The sequence below is a fragment of the Danio aesculapii genome, chromosome 8, assembly GCF_903798145.1.
Source record: "Danio aesculapii chromosome 8, fDanAes4.1, whole genome shotgun sequence".
NCBI classification, from domain to species: domain Eukaryota; kingdom Metazoa; phylum Chordata; class Actinopteri; order Cypriniformes; family Danionidae; genus Danio; species Danio aesculapii.
Genome location: NC_079442.1, coordinates 34,524,077 through 34,538,753, shown reverse-complemented (window position 1 = coordinate 34,538,753; position 14,677 = coordinate 34,524,077). Strand labels below are relative to the sequence as shown.

At 36.1% G+C, this 14,677-nt stretch overlaps 1 protein-coding gene across 2 annotated transcripts in view; it reads right to left on the bottom strand.

Moving 5' to 3' along the window:
• sh3gl1b (SH3-domain GRB2-like 1b) overlaps positions 1-14,677 on the bottom strand; it is a 44,335-nt gene that overhangs the window by 14,680 nt on the left and 14,978 nt on the right. For both annotated transcript variants that reach the window (XM_056463812.1, XM_056463813.1), the window contains exon 2: positions 1,013-1,081. In XM_056463812.1, coding sequence (XP_056319787.1) covers positions 1,013-1,081 — 69 coding nt within the window. The remainder of the gene's footprint in view (positions 1-1,012; positions 1,082-14,677) is intronic.

Sequence of the window (14,677 nt, the reverse complement as noted above, 5' to 3'; positions counted from 1 at the left end):
ATCAACTGTTTACCAAAATACTTCAACACAGAGAAACCAAATTAAGAGGTGATGTTTGAGTTTGACACGTGCAGGGAAAAAACTAGGATGTCCACAGACATTCCTGATGGCGAAGTTTGTGTCACAATGATTGTATCTGAATATTTCTTTTTTTTAGTTTGTCTGAAAGGTGTCAACACTGGTCAGACAGATATCAGTGCTTGTATGTTATTGTGGATTAAAATAAATGAACTGGGAATAAAAAATATTATAAGTGACTAGCTCAAAGGAGTAGAAAAACATTTTTAAATCACATAATTAAATTAGGAAGAAAAAGCCCTGAAAAACTTTAGTTTACTTTAAAAGGTTGTGCATTTCACTATTCATGTACGCTAACTATGGTATGTTGGATTTCTGATGGCCTCAGAAAGCCATTTAACATGTATCATTTAACAGTGTTTTTAGGACATAATTACATCACTATGGTAAAAGGGCCAGTTTACCCCAAACTGAAAATTAATTTACTCATCATTCACAAACCAGTTTGACTTTCTTTATTTTGTTGAACACAAAATAAGATATTTTTTTTAATTCTGAAAACCTGTAACCAGTGACTTCCTCTGTATTTGATTTTTACTATGGAGATCAAGGGTTATGGTTAACATTTTCCAAAATAACTTAAATTGTGTTCAGAAGATTAATTAGATTATTCAGAAACTTCAACAGGTTTGAAACCACTTGAGGGTTAGTACATTTTCATTTTGGGGTGAATGATCCCTTTAGGAGGATAGGATTATGAAAATCAGATTTCAGAGTAAGACACTGCAGAGCATAAACACTTCAGATAATTGTAAAAACAACACCGCTTTCACTTTGTAAAGGCAAGAAACCTTCCAGAAAAAAACAGGTGGTGTATCCATCTCACTGATGAATGTGTGGGACAAAGGTGAAGTCTTTGAATCGCTTAATGCATTTAAATCAATGTTTTTAGAAAGACTGTTGGCCACAGTGTGGGAAAATACTCTCCACGTACTCTCTCCAGGTCCTTGAACTCCTCGTCCAGTTTAGTTCCCTCAGCGCCACCAACCTTTTCACTCACCATCTGTCACAAACAAAGAGAGAAGCCATTTTCAAACCAGTACGACTAACAGTAGTAAAATAAAAGTAAAATAAGCAATGCAAGTGCAAAAGCTTGCATTATTAAAAGAACACAATATTTTGTTTTGGAAAGAGGCTCATTTTACAAGTCACTTGCTATGTTCCTATCCAAAAATGGGAATTAACTTTATGCGCAAAACTGGAATATTGCAAAATATTTTTTTGAATAAAGCATAATTTCCTTCAGATGAGTCAAAGAGAACAAAATAATCCCTTCCTGATTAACAGGCGCCAAATACCAACAGTAAACACAGAATTTACTGTGGTAGGAGAAGCTGCGTGAATCTTTTCCTTATTTAATAAATGACTTGGGCCTCAGAAGACAAACGCCGACACGCAATGAAGGCGTTTGAAGGTGTGAGACGTGGAGCACAGACATCCTTGAAAGTTCTGGAGGTAATTAATAATATAATAACATTAATACTGAAATGGTTAAGGCCTTTTAGAATGACCAAAACAACATTTCAGATGTTTTAATGCAGTCAGCCAGTTGAATTGTCCATTCACACACATTTTAATAATCACATATAATTTTTATAATGATCTCTTATAACAAAACCACATGACCTTTTTAAATGCGCATACTGGAATTTGTTCAGTAAAAGTGTTTCCATCGTAGTTTATGTTTGTGCATTCTTTCTTATTGAATAAAACGTTTATCATACTCAGTTAAACACATATTTTTTTATGCGCATCTTGAGGTTTCCATAACCTATTTTAATGCGAACATCCAAAATACACATAAAAATAGGTGGTTGGAAACGTAGCTACTGACGCTGAAAGATTTTTCAGACTAGCTCAGATCACTACCCTTCTCATAAGGGTAGTCATAATTGTCAAAATTGATTGTTTCTTTGGTGCACCGCAATCCAGACGAGGACAATTTGGTATCGGTTCAGTCATAAACATAACCGCTTATTATGTACTGACGTCATTTATCTCATATGCGCTATGTCTCCGTAGCTTACTATGGCGAGGGAGGTGAGCGCGAGTGTTTACAACGCTCCAACTACTTAAAAACGCAGAAACCGTGAACAATTTCACTGCGTGTGTGTTTGCCTGGACAGTGTTTCACTGACACTTTCAGCAGAAGCCCCTATTTCACTCCTTTTCTCCCTCACTGTGGCCCATTTGATCTGCTGGCGTGACTTTTCCCCTCCTCTCGGCTGTTACAACTACACATTGCGACGACGTGTAGGGCAAACTCTGTCATTGGTCGGCTTAATATCGGTGATAATCGTGAGCCGCAGCAGAGCAGCAAGCCTGTTGGAGCGAGTGTTTACACGTGTGGAGCTAAGGCTGATTTATACTTCTGCGGCCACTTTGCAGCCACATCTGGACTCTGGTCAAGTTGGACGAACGAACCATTCTTGAGCCTTACTTTGCACTACATTGATGATGATTGGAAGCTGCACCAGAGATGCCTTGAGACGGCATATTTTCAATTACATTTAAATTATTATTAATAATATATATGTTTACAGAAAATACAAAAAAAATCACTGTTTAAAATATGATTTACTGGATGTTCAAGAGTTATTTATACTGCTTATTTCCTACTTTTAGTATGAAAAAACTGAAAATAATTTATCTTGTTTCCAAAAGTGTAAGCTATTTATTTTTAACACTGTTGGTTTTAGGCAATGTGCGTTTTAAATTCAGTTGCTCAATGTTAATGTTCAATAAATAATCGTAGATAGTGTGAGTTTCCTTCAATTTTTTTAAAGTCAAGTAACACACGATTCATTCAAAAATCTCTCACTTGTAATATGAGAGCATATTTATGATAGAGAACTTGTCCGTGAACTGTAAGGGCAAAAATAAAATAAATAAAATAATCGTTCATTAAAAGTAATCAAGTTCAAATGTTCAGTTAATCAAAATTTAGATTTTAGGCCAAATCGCCTAGCCCTACTAAAGAAGATACAATCTTTAAATGAAAATTTTTTCAAAACTCTTTTTTTTTTTAATTGAGTGAGATGCTAATGGTCTAATCCGATTCAATGATTTATGCTAAGCTAAATGTCCTATTTCCAAAAAAGTACAGCGTTTCTTTAACACTGCATGAAATTAAGAAGAAGAAAAAAGATGAGACAAGGTAATGATCTGAATCAGTGTGACAAATGTTTCAGTGACTGAACTCAATGAATCTGTCAGATTAGGTACTAAATCTGTAAAACAATATCATTACTCACTCAATGTTTATATGACACTGTGCAAACAAAAAAGACATTGTAAGTGTCTATAAAACTGGTTTAAGGATGAAATAAACTGTCTCTATAAAATAAAAACACAGTACATGACACTACACATCTATTTTTAGAAATGTCAATGATTATGCAAGTCACTGACAATGTCCCTGAATGTCAGTGAGAGAAAACACTAAGGGTGTTTGTTATATAAAAAGAAAACTCAGTGGTGCAGAATATTTGTTTTTCATGACTAAAAAGCTTACTACGCAACAACAGGAATAATTTTGACAAGATCAAGGCAAGATCAAACATGTCAATGGCAAAATCGGCAACTTTATATCCACGCAAGAGATGTCAATGTCACATTCATTTCTGTTATCTTCACAATTTCTAAACTATGCAGAACATTTCTGAATCTCACAAGGCACTCATTTTAGCGCTGTACACATGCAAATCCAATTAGCCCTCCCCTCAGCTCACTTCTCTCATGCTCACTTGGGAGGAATCATTTTTCCTTCTGCTGCTCCATAGCGTTCATTGTTAAAACTTTAAAAGGCTCAATATATTCAGCAAATGATTATAAATGTCATACAGCACATCATGCCTTACTTGGATACACCAAAACACCACACAAACCCGAACACAAAAAAAGCTCTGTGTAAACCTGCGTCTGTCACAACAGTTGTTATTCTCAGAACTCAGTAACACATGCTCATCCCGCAGAGTCTTTATGACCTGAACATACAACAGAGAAGCAAAGAAACTGATCGTGCAACTGCCACATGCTAACTTTCAGTCCTCACTAACATATGTTGCTCGTTTCATCGCATTTCTTGACCCAAACTAAAGGAAGTGTATATTTCAATATGGAAAGTGCTGGATGTTTTTCATACCACGTCATATAAAAAAAATAATCACAAACACATGTCGTTTTACAGTGGTAGCTTGAAATGCTGAGAAGTTCATTTTGCGTTTTTGCCATTTCCACAGTCGTGTTAAGCAAAATAAATCTATCACCACCTGCTTCTTGGATTTTGTCAGCTCCTCTATATAGTAAGCACTATCTACAGTCTACTCAAATTGACTTGTTTAACTGTTGTAGATTATCCACGCTGAGGGCATGATTCATGAATTTGATGAAAAGCACCTTCAGGAGAAACACTAATTAAATGTTCCTGCTTTAGTCCCAAAACTGCTGTTGTACAAGCTTGTACATGTTTGTACTTCTTTTTCATCAATTGTTAGAAGTCACGCGGAAGTTGTTGATGGTCATATGGTTGTGGTTTAGACTGTGTGAGAGGAATTTACAAGTCGAGTAGCTCATAAGCTCCAGATAATTTTTAGGGCTGGGACACACCAAGTCAACGGTTGGCCATTGGGCTTTCTTGGTCCGGCTAATTAATTTGGTGTTTTCCACACATCGTCCCTCATTGGATTGCATTAACTTGATTCAGCGCGTCAAATCAGCATTGGCCAGTCAGCTGAAGAGATCGCGATTGATGTAGTGAAGTGATGTAGCAAATAAACAATACAAGTCAAAAGGGACCACAAACAGTTCAGCTGTAATTTTGCTACATTTCTGAAATATTTGCAAATAGGCGATAAAATCAATATCGGTATTTATTGACCGAACACCATTGTCAATAATGACAAAAAAAAAAGTTCAGTATGAAGTGCTATAGTTTTATTAAAATGTGGCTGCTGAGCGCATGCCTTAGAAGCAATGGCAATAAACTTAGGGTGTAAGTTTGTCATTTCCAAAGGAGGCGACTTACATGACACTCCACGTGCACACGGTTGTCACTTCAAGTCAGAATAACAACACAAGCGAAAAGGAGTGACGTATAGCAGCAGTGAGGAGATTGTTAATAAAAAGGATGTAAGGATGTCGCCAGAGTGGCTTTTTGGTTTCTTTTCTTGTGCATCCCAGCCACTAGCTCCACATCTGAAAGACTGTTTAGCATGGGGGTAATATAGTCCTTCAACTTCACACTTTGTAATGTTGCAATATACATTCGAATAATGATGGCTGGTTCCTTTACTTGAAAGCTCAATAATGATTATCATAACTTGTGTTGTTGACAGAGTTTAAGGTTCACTGAATCATAATTATTCACACCTTAAAGTTGCTTTGATCAGTATTTACGCTTTACCATTGCACACACTTTGTAACATTTTATTTATCAAGTTTAAGTCTCTTTAACACTTATGGTTATTTTATTAAAAGGAGATGAGATATTTTGTTTTAATATTTTTGTTTTTGACTATCAAAACTATTTGCCTTAATAATGTTGGAACATTAAATAAAGTGGTTAAAAAACTCCCAATGTTCCTAAATGTATTGTCAAAAATATTCAATGATTATTGATTTCGAAGTATATGAAACATAATATTGTAATAATTTTTTTGCAATATCACCCAGAATTATTTGCAAATGATGGATTATTTAACTAACAGATACGTTTGCAGGAGCCAATCGCTCTATGGTGGGTGACAATTACTGTGATAATGGTACTAAATGCTGCTTTGTTTATGCCTTGCACGTGCACGTCAAAAGTTCAGGGTTTGTCATTCTGAATGAGAAAAGAGAAACTGCCCCTGTGATGCAGAAAGACACCTCCTCTTGAATCAGTCGGCTGCACCCATTTGGTGTGTTCACGGGCAGCTTTTTGGTAAAGGCGAAACCAGACGCGAGTGAGATAACGGAGAACACGGTTAGGTTTCCTCTGCGCTAGCTGTTTGTCGCCGGCTAAGTGTGTACAGGCCCTTAAATATGTCAAAAAAAGTCTGTGTGTGGTTAAACAAGCTGATCTGCCTATCTATCTGAAATTGACCAATCAAGAGAATAAACCTGCCGAACAGTGGGAGTTATGACATGTCACGCAAGATGGTCATCAGATGTGACGTTCCTGTGCTATTTTGTGATCATGATTTTCTCTTTTTGCCAGTTTTTCCTCTCTCTCCTCCCCCTTACATTTCTACAGTTGGTTCCCATTGGCTCGCGCTCCCCAGCTGTTTGCCGTGTCCCTCCTCATCCTGTCCCACCTCACTGTCTCCAATCCAGCCGCTGCCACCCAGTTATAAAAAGGGTGACAGGATACTATTCGCGAGGCACGGGACACTTTGAATTTCTTTGTTGTGTGGTGTGTCAGTGAATCATTTCAATCCATTTAGTAAGTGTGTTACGGTTTGGTATATGTCAGCTTTTATTGTCTATTCTCCATTTGTCCACTGTCAGTTTTACGCACATGTGAGGTTGGAGAGTAAGACAGGTAAGAATGTTGCTCGGCATGCATTGTGCACGCATAGACTTAGAATATCACTTTTGGTAAACACACTAGGTTAGGGGCAAGCTCCACCCACTGTAATTTTGTTTTTTCTGTTATCATAGTGTAGGTAAGGTAGGTTTTCTTTTCAATAATTGAGATACATATATATACATACATATATATATATATTGGATAGTTAGGGTAGAAATTGGGCCAATAGTATATCTTGTTTTGTTTTATTTATTTTCTATTGTTTGAACTCCATCCGCGTCTCATCTCTCCAACTCTCCCATCTACCTGTTTAAACATCATGTGTCCCGTTTGTTGTCTGTGATTTTCAATATATTTTTGTAAATGTTTATGGTTCTTTATATACACATATTTTTGCACTCATTATCACTATCTTTTGTAAATAAAACTCACTTTATTGCATTTAGTTAGTCATAGTATTTATTTTGTCCCTCACTCGTTGAGATTGTGTTTGCTTATGTGATTCATCCAAAATTAATGTTACTCTCCTCCCCCTTAACTGACCATCTTTAGGATTGTAACATCAGACATAATAGTTTACAGTAAACTATGCTAATAACTAACACTTAAGGGGTGACCAGGCGTCCTGGTTTGCAGATGCTGAAAAAGCATCTGTCTGTGACTATGTAGCAAACAATCATGGCATATAGAGATAGAGGTTCTGAAAGCACTGTTTTCCTCTGTCCATGTTATTGGAACGGAACACCATTTGATTGCTTTGGAATTCGCCAGGGCATAAAATTGTGTTGTATATCATGCATCCGAATGATTTGAACATAAACGCTCTTTTGAAGTGTGGTCATTCAATCTTCTAACCATCAAATTTGCATCGTGTATGCCAGCCTGTATACTGGTCTTTTAGGTTCAACTAAAATGTTAAAAGGCATTCTCAAAACTGTTTAAAATCCCTAAGAGAGGACATTATAGATTAAAAAACTGGATAAAATGACAAAATAAAATGTTTTTAATAACCAACATTTAGATAGAATAACTGCACAAAAAAGGCAGATTTAAACATTTTTTTTAAAGCAAGTCCCTATGAAAATGTGTTTTAAAAAAAAATATATTATTCATATTATTATGAATATATTAATATTAAGATAATCTATAAGCTATTATGCTTTAAAACAATAACAAAAATCACTTTTAGGAGAAATACCTCAAAGCCTAATCTCTGACTTCACCAATACGGAATAATAACATCATTTTGATGACCTCACTCTGCACTTCTGGTTCTCATTTAGCTGAAAATGGTCACTTGCTGACTAAAGCAAAACAATTCAGACAAATCAAAAACATGGTATTATTTTGGCAGATAAGGACATCCCAATGTGCTTTTAGAAATCAATAAACTGTTACTTCCAGATCAGTGATCCAAACACCAATTAACCCCATCAATCTGTTTTGCGAGTTTGTCAATACCAAACATTCTCTCAGAATATATCTGCAAAATATTTTTGGCCATCTAGTTTGTGTCAAGTACATAACATGATACAACCACTTGATACAACTTCAGCAAGATGAGCATAACTGTTATTTTAAACCAGATACATCAGCAGAAGAACTCTCCACTACAAGCGTAGCTGTGTTGGAAAGAGAGGTGTCTGCTTGCAGTGACCTTTTCACTCCTCTATATCCTCCAAGCATGTTTGCATATTTGTGCAATCCAGTTTGTCTGGCAGACCCGAGCAAAGAAAACTAATTAATAATTAACCACTGTTTTGTGGCAAGTGAACCAGCGTGTCTAAATGTCTCCAGTATATAGAGGTGGAGAAAGACACTGGATAGACTGAGTGCCATAAACTGGGTGGAAAACATGATACGGCTTAGATTAAGGCCACAGATAAAGACTGACGTGTTCAAGTTCCTATCGATTTAACATTTAAATGAAGGCGATGTTGTTGTGCCACTTTTCACAAACTGTAAAAAAAAAAAAATCTTTCAGCAAAAGAATTTATATACAAAACAATATTTATAAATACTTTGACAACTTTTAATGTTTTTAAGTCATCTAATGACTTATGGTTGCCAAATCTATTTGATTAAAATTACAGTACAAAGTGAAATTTAACAGAGGCATTTTTTCTATTTAAATAAATGTGTTGAATTGAAAGACAAAGCTGAATTATCAGCAGCCAACCGGTCCATATAGCATGGCCATTCAGAAATCATTTGGCCCTGTGATTTGGCGCCCAAGAAATATATATATGATCAATAATAATCAGGGATTCTGCAGGTTTCGCTAAGTCAAATTTAAGATTTTTAAGACCACCAAGAATGAAATTTTAAACATATATAGTAGGGGTGTCAAAATGTATTGTTTCTTCGGTGCACCGCGATGCTGACGTGGATAATTTGATAGTGGTTCATTAATAGATCTTAATTACGTAGTGACATCATTTATCTCATATATGCTATAATGCAGTAGCTTACCATGGCGAGGGAGGCAAGCGCGAGAAATTAAATTGCTCAAACTACTTAAAAGCAGAAATTGTGCATAATTCACTGCGTGTTGTGTGTGTTTGCTAGACAGTCTTTCACTAACACTGAAGTTACAGCAGAAGACCCTAACACACTGCGATGGAGAAAAAGAAACTGTAAACTCCATCTCTCTATCCCTCTCATTGTGGACCTTTGACCTGCTGGTGTGAGGTAGCGTTTCCTCTCCTCTCGGCTGTTATAGCGATACTTGTGGATCCAGACACAAGTGTTTCAGCAGAGCGAGCTTTCTCCACTGCGTCTATAATGGATCTACTGTGATCGCCGCTACTGTTTATCAATGCCACTCATTGGTGAACCGCACAAGTAAATCGCAGTCTTTTCTGTTGAGCGCATGACCAATCATAGGCATTTAACAACTCGCTCGACAACGCTCAAAAAGCTGGAGGAAGTGTCTGGGGAGAGTGAAGTCTGGAGTTCTTACCTAAGACTGCTGCCCCCGCGACCCGGCCCCGGATAAGCAGACGAAAATGAGATGAGATGAGATAAATTATACATTTTTATACAAGAATTCTTGTACTGTGAGGTAAAACATAAAATTTTGTATGGAAAGCATTGTCAATGCACCTTATGCACTGAGATACCGAATTGATGGCGTGATCATTGAAACCGAAACAAACCGTGAGACCAGTGTAGGTTCACACCTTTAATATATAGTACTAAATACTAAGGATTTTTTAATGGGCCAGGCATTTGTACTTGTCCCATTAAAAAAACAAATTTTTTATATAATGTGTCAAAACAAGCAGACTAGTTGTATACATTAGGGCTGTCATGATAACATAAATTTAGGCAACGATAGTATACCAGCTGAAGTATCACCATACCAAGTAGTATAACTCAAATCTACAAAATAAAGCAAATTGTCACAAATACTATATTTTATATTATAATACTTAAATTCATAATTCCCTTATTATTAAGAACCTTATTATTTGTACAGATATTGTTTTAATTGCATATACAGGGTTTCTGCAGATATAATAATGTCAAATTTAAGACTTTTTAAGACCTTTTTAAGACCATTAAGTATTAAATTTAAGACCTATAATCACAATATCAAAAACACGCGAGAGAAAACGCAAAATCACAAAATTAGTGGTAAAATAAATGTATTTAAATTGAACAGTACTAAAGACAGGTTAAATGCACCATTGAACTACAGAAAAAACAAACAAACATCTTGATGCTGATTTATGCTTTCCCCTGGCGCCACATCGCACACCTCACAAAACAGACGAGGCTTTTATACTTGACGCGTTCGCCATTTTTTTAAATGACAGGGGGCGGTCAAAAGAAACAGACAGTAAAGTCAGACGAATAAAAAGATAATCATTAATATCATTGAAGGTGTTTTAGGGACCTCTTTTTTTAGTTTTAACAAACTTATCCCTCAGGTTTTTCCAAAATTTTACAAAAACTTTCCTCCTTTCCCATGGCTGTTACAATTTCTAGCCAAGAATTATTGGTCATCTGGTTCTCTCTATGATCACGCATGGACAGATCATAAAGATATCGATACAGAAGTACCTGTTTCAGACAAAATCTCTTCAGAGTGTTTCATATTCAACTTAAATCAAATGCGGCGCCGCGCGAACTGTTCACCCGAGTCTCAAAAATTTGACAATTCTGACAAATGTTGTGAGCGCAGTATTACAAGTCAAGAGCATATTCATGTAATACGAGAGAGCGAATCTCTTTGCTCGCGAATCAACAGCTCGGTTTTCAACTCCGCCCAGCCTGTGCTAGGCTACTGGTCACCGGCTGCAGCCGTGGCTCAAGGCGAATACATCTAGAAATAGAAAGTGACTTCGCAAGGAAAGAGAAGAGTCAGTGAAGAATCATCTATGTGAGAAAGAAAAACGATTGAGCATGGGTGCTGTGAAACATAACCCGCGAGAGCATTTATCGGGCCCACAGGAGATGTGCTCATGCGATGGTTAAACAAGCTCGTGGGCATGTAGGTTCAGTTGTATGCGCAATTATCCTCTTGTAGTTCATCGCGCGCGCTCGGTTCTTTTAGTCATAGTTTTTCTGTCATGCTTATCAGTCCATTCGGTCACTTATGCTCCATTTTTCCATTATAGTCAACAGCATCAAAGGCTACTAATGTTATATAGGAAAAGAGTGAACATAGCAGTGTTTTCGGCCATAGCTAGGCCCACACAGAATCTGTGCGCGCAGAATTCCGCAGATTTCCACAGATGTTTAGCCCATCATTAATTCTGTTTATTTACTTGAGTAAATGTTTGTAAATCTAAATTTATTCAGTTTTTTAATTAATTACAGTAATATTATTGACTAATAGGACAATGTTCATCTGATTTATGTACAATACAGTTTGTAAAGTAATATTTTCTGCCTTTTAGTAGATATTTTATATGAAAGACTTGCTTTGTTTACCAAATAAAGTGAATCTAATTGGATATGCATTTTAAACATTAAATAAAAGTTAAAAAGATATTATTTTTTATTTCACAGGTTTTAGTTATGATACTCCCAAATAATTCCGCAGAAATCCGCAGATTTTTACCAAAATTCTCTGCAGAAATAGCAAAAAACGTCCGCAGATTCTGTCTAGCCCTAGCCATAGCTTATTTTATTTATTTAATGGCTCATTAATCATTTACTCACCTCAACCGTTCAAAAACAGATATATGAAGCGAATGCTGATTTGAACAAATAACAGTCTAAATGCTGTCGCGTTAATACATATAAATGCATTATTCAACAAAGTTTTCATTCCATTTGATTCAGAGGAATAGATGTCTTTGTATAACCAAGATTTGTGGTGCTGGTTGCGGGTCTTGTATTCAAAATTAATGCTTAACTGCGGGCGGGTCACTTTCTCTAAAATATGATCGTGTTTTAAGCATATTTATCTGACAGAATGACTCAAACATACAGATAAAATTAAGCACCGCTGGGACAGAAGCATGATTTTGGATCTTAAAGCAGATGCTTTTTGCCATGTGAAATAAGTTTTAACTACGCTATTCTTTTATTTTTGATTATGCATTTAACAATTCAATTCACCTTTATTTGTATAGCACTTTTACAAAGTAGATTGTGTCAAAGCAGCTTCACATAAAGGTCATAGTAAATTGAAACAGTGTCAGTTCAGTTTTCAGTGTTTAATTTCAGTTCAGTTTAGCTCAGTTCAGTGTGGTTTAATAATCACTACTGAGGGTTCAAACACTGAAGAGCAAATCCATCGATGCGCAGCTTTACAGATCCCGAACCATGCAAGCCAGTGGCGACAGTGGCGAGGAAAAAAACTTCACAGATTGGCGAAAGTGCAGAATTAAAAACCCTCGAGAGAAATCAGGCTCAGTTGGGCACGACCATTTCTCCTATGGCCAAACGTCTTGTGCAGAGCTGTAGTCTAGGCGCTGGAGAAGCTGGACGTCAATAAGACTGTATTTGACATTATGAATATTTCACTTTTGTGTTTGGGCCGTGGAAAAATAGCGGCACTTCACCTCAAATGTTATTTGTTTTTTCGTTTATTTTTGTTGATAACTGACCAACAAAAATACATTAAGACAGAAATTACACCAAACAAAATTCGTTACAAGAAGAGATTTTTTTCAACCAAATATGAAGTTGAAAAAATATTGTTTTCTTAAGCGTTTAGCTGTTGTTATTTGCGGTTTTTCTCATCTATTGTATTTTTTTTCAGTCTTATTAGGCAAGAATTCAAAGTAATTTAAAATGACACTTTAGTGAGCTGTTCTTTTTAAGAGATTATCATGCGGTAGTTGTAACTAAATCATATTCACAGGAACAAAAATGAACTGATTCAGATGAGTGTTTGAAACCTGCAACACCATAAAATGCACAAATTCTACAGTTTTGCAGCCTTAATGCAGACTGTTAAAACTAAATTAAAATAAAGTGGTCTACTGATTATTTGCGGGCACAAATGTGTGAGCATTTAGTGACTTTTCCACATGCGACATGAACTATTGTAGAACCGTTAATGACGATACTAATTTACAACTACAGTCGCACCGCCAGTATTTTGGAGCCATAGTATTGCGGCGCTACCGAATCACCGGTAAACAGTACAACCCTAGTGCAACCTCAACATAACTTAAAAAAAAAAACTCAAGTTAAAAAACTTAATAAATATATGCAATAAATAATAGAGTTTTGCTTTAAAACCTTTTAAGACGTATTGCTGTGTGTTGGTTCAATTGTGTAGCTTAAGATTTACATAAATAAAGTCAGTAAAATAAAGTAAAATAAATAAAGACCCATTTTAAAATGATTCAAGACCAACAATGCAACTTTTCAGTAAATTTAAAACTTTAAGACCTAAAATTTGGGTTTTGAAATTGAAGACATTATATTTGTTATTTCAGACCTCTTTAAGAAATCAATTAATGCACATTCCAGAAAGTATCAAAAATTCAGAGCAACACCAGAAAAGCACATGTTCTCTCTAAGAGTAATGATCTCAATCGGACACTCCCGCAATGAAACTGTACAGCTCAGACAGCTGGCAACATGATTATGTATATTTACGAGTGAAAGAGGCCTTATCAGTGGCTAAAGAGATAATGCAGAGGCTTGGCTCTGTCACACTCTGTTGATAAAGAATGCAAAGTACTGCTAACTTTGACACACACACACACACACACACAAACAGACAGTCATGTAGCTGAAGCAAATCCCAGCAGGAAGACTGAAACCAAGACCACAGTCCATATATAATGCTGTGCTTGTGTGTCTAATGAAAAGAAGAATGCATGACTGTGAGTCAACTGCCAGAGAGACAACGCGGGAATTTCAGAACAAGTCCTCTTACGCAATCATCCCACAACAAAACAAATGTCAAGTAAATGTGGCACTAGGTAGACAACTTCTTAAAGGTGATGGATCTGCTTTTTCTGTTAAGATACTTTCTGCAATCAGGGCTCACTGGAAATGCGTGCCCCGGCCTACATTTGTGCCAAGCATGAAATACGTTCCTCCAAGTACATTTTGTTGCACAGCTCAGATGAAAAATCCACCAGAGGGCACGGTCTACATTTTTACAAATCTGAATTAAGTTACCTAGGATATGTTTGTATTATAATTTAGATAAAGGTCCTACTTGTACACGTTGACTGGAACGGTTTTGTTAGATCACCTAGAAGAACTATTAACCTAAACCCAACCAATAGTGTTTTCAAAACATATGGTTTTACCTTAATTGTACATGGCTTTACATTTTTTATAGAACTATGCTAGTTCTATAAACACTATACAAAGTGAGCTGCTGTGCAAACTGTACGTGGCAGAAAAGTTGTCCATATTGAGACAGAAATGAGGCAAATGCAATTGATTACAAATCACGGATACAAAAAAACCCCTTTTGTGGGATTTATTAGTTGTTGTAGAAAGAACTGCATGAAAATAATTCTTTATTCATCATCATAATATGATAGAACTGCAATCAAACATTTGTTAAACATTTTCCAAAAACATTCTATTGAGCTTTTGTTGCTAAGGTTAGCATACCGAGACAACTTGAAGGCATCATTTCTGACATTTGCTTGCCTG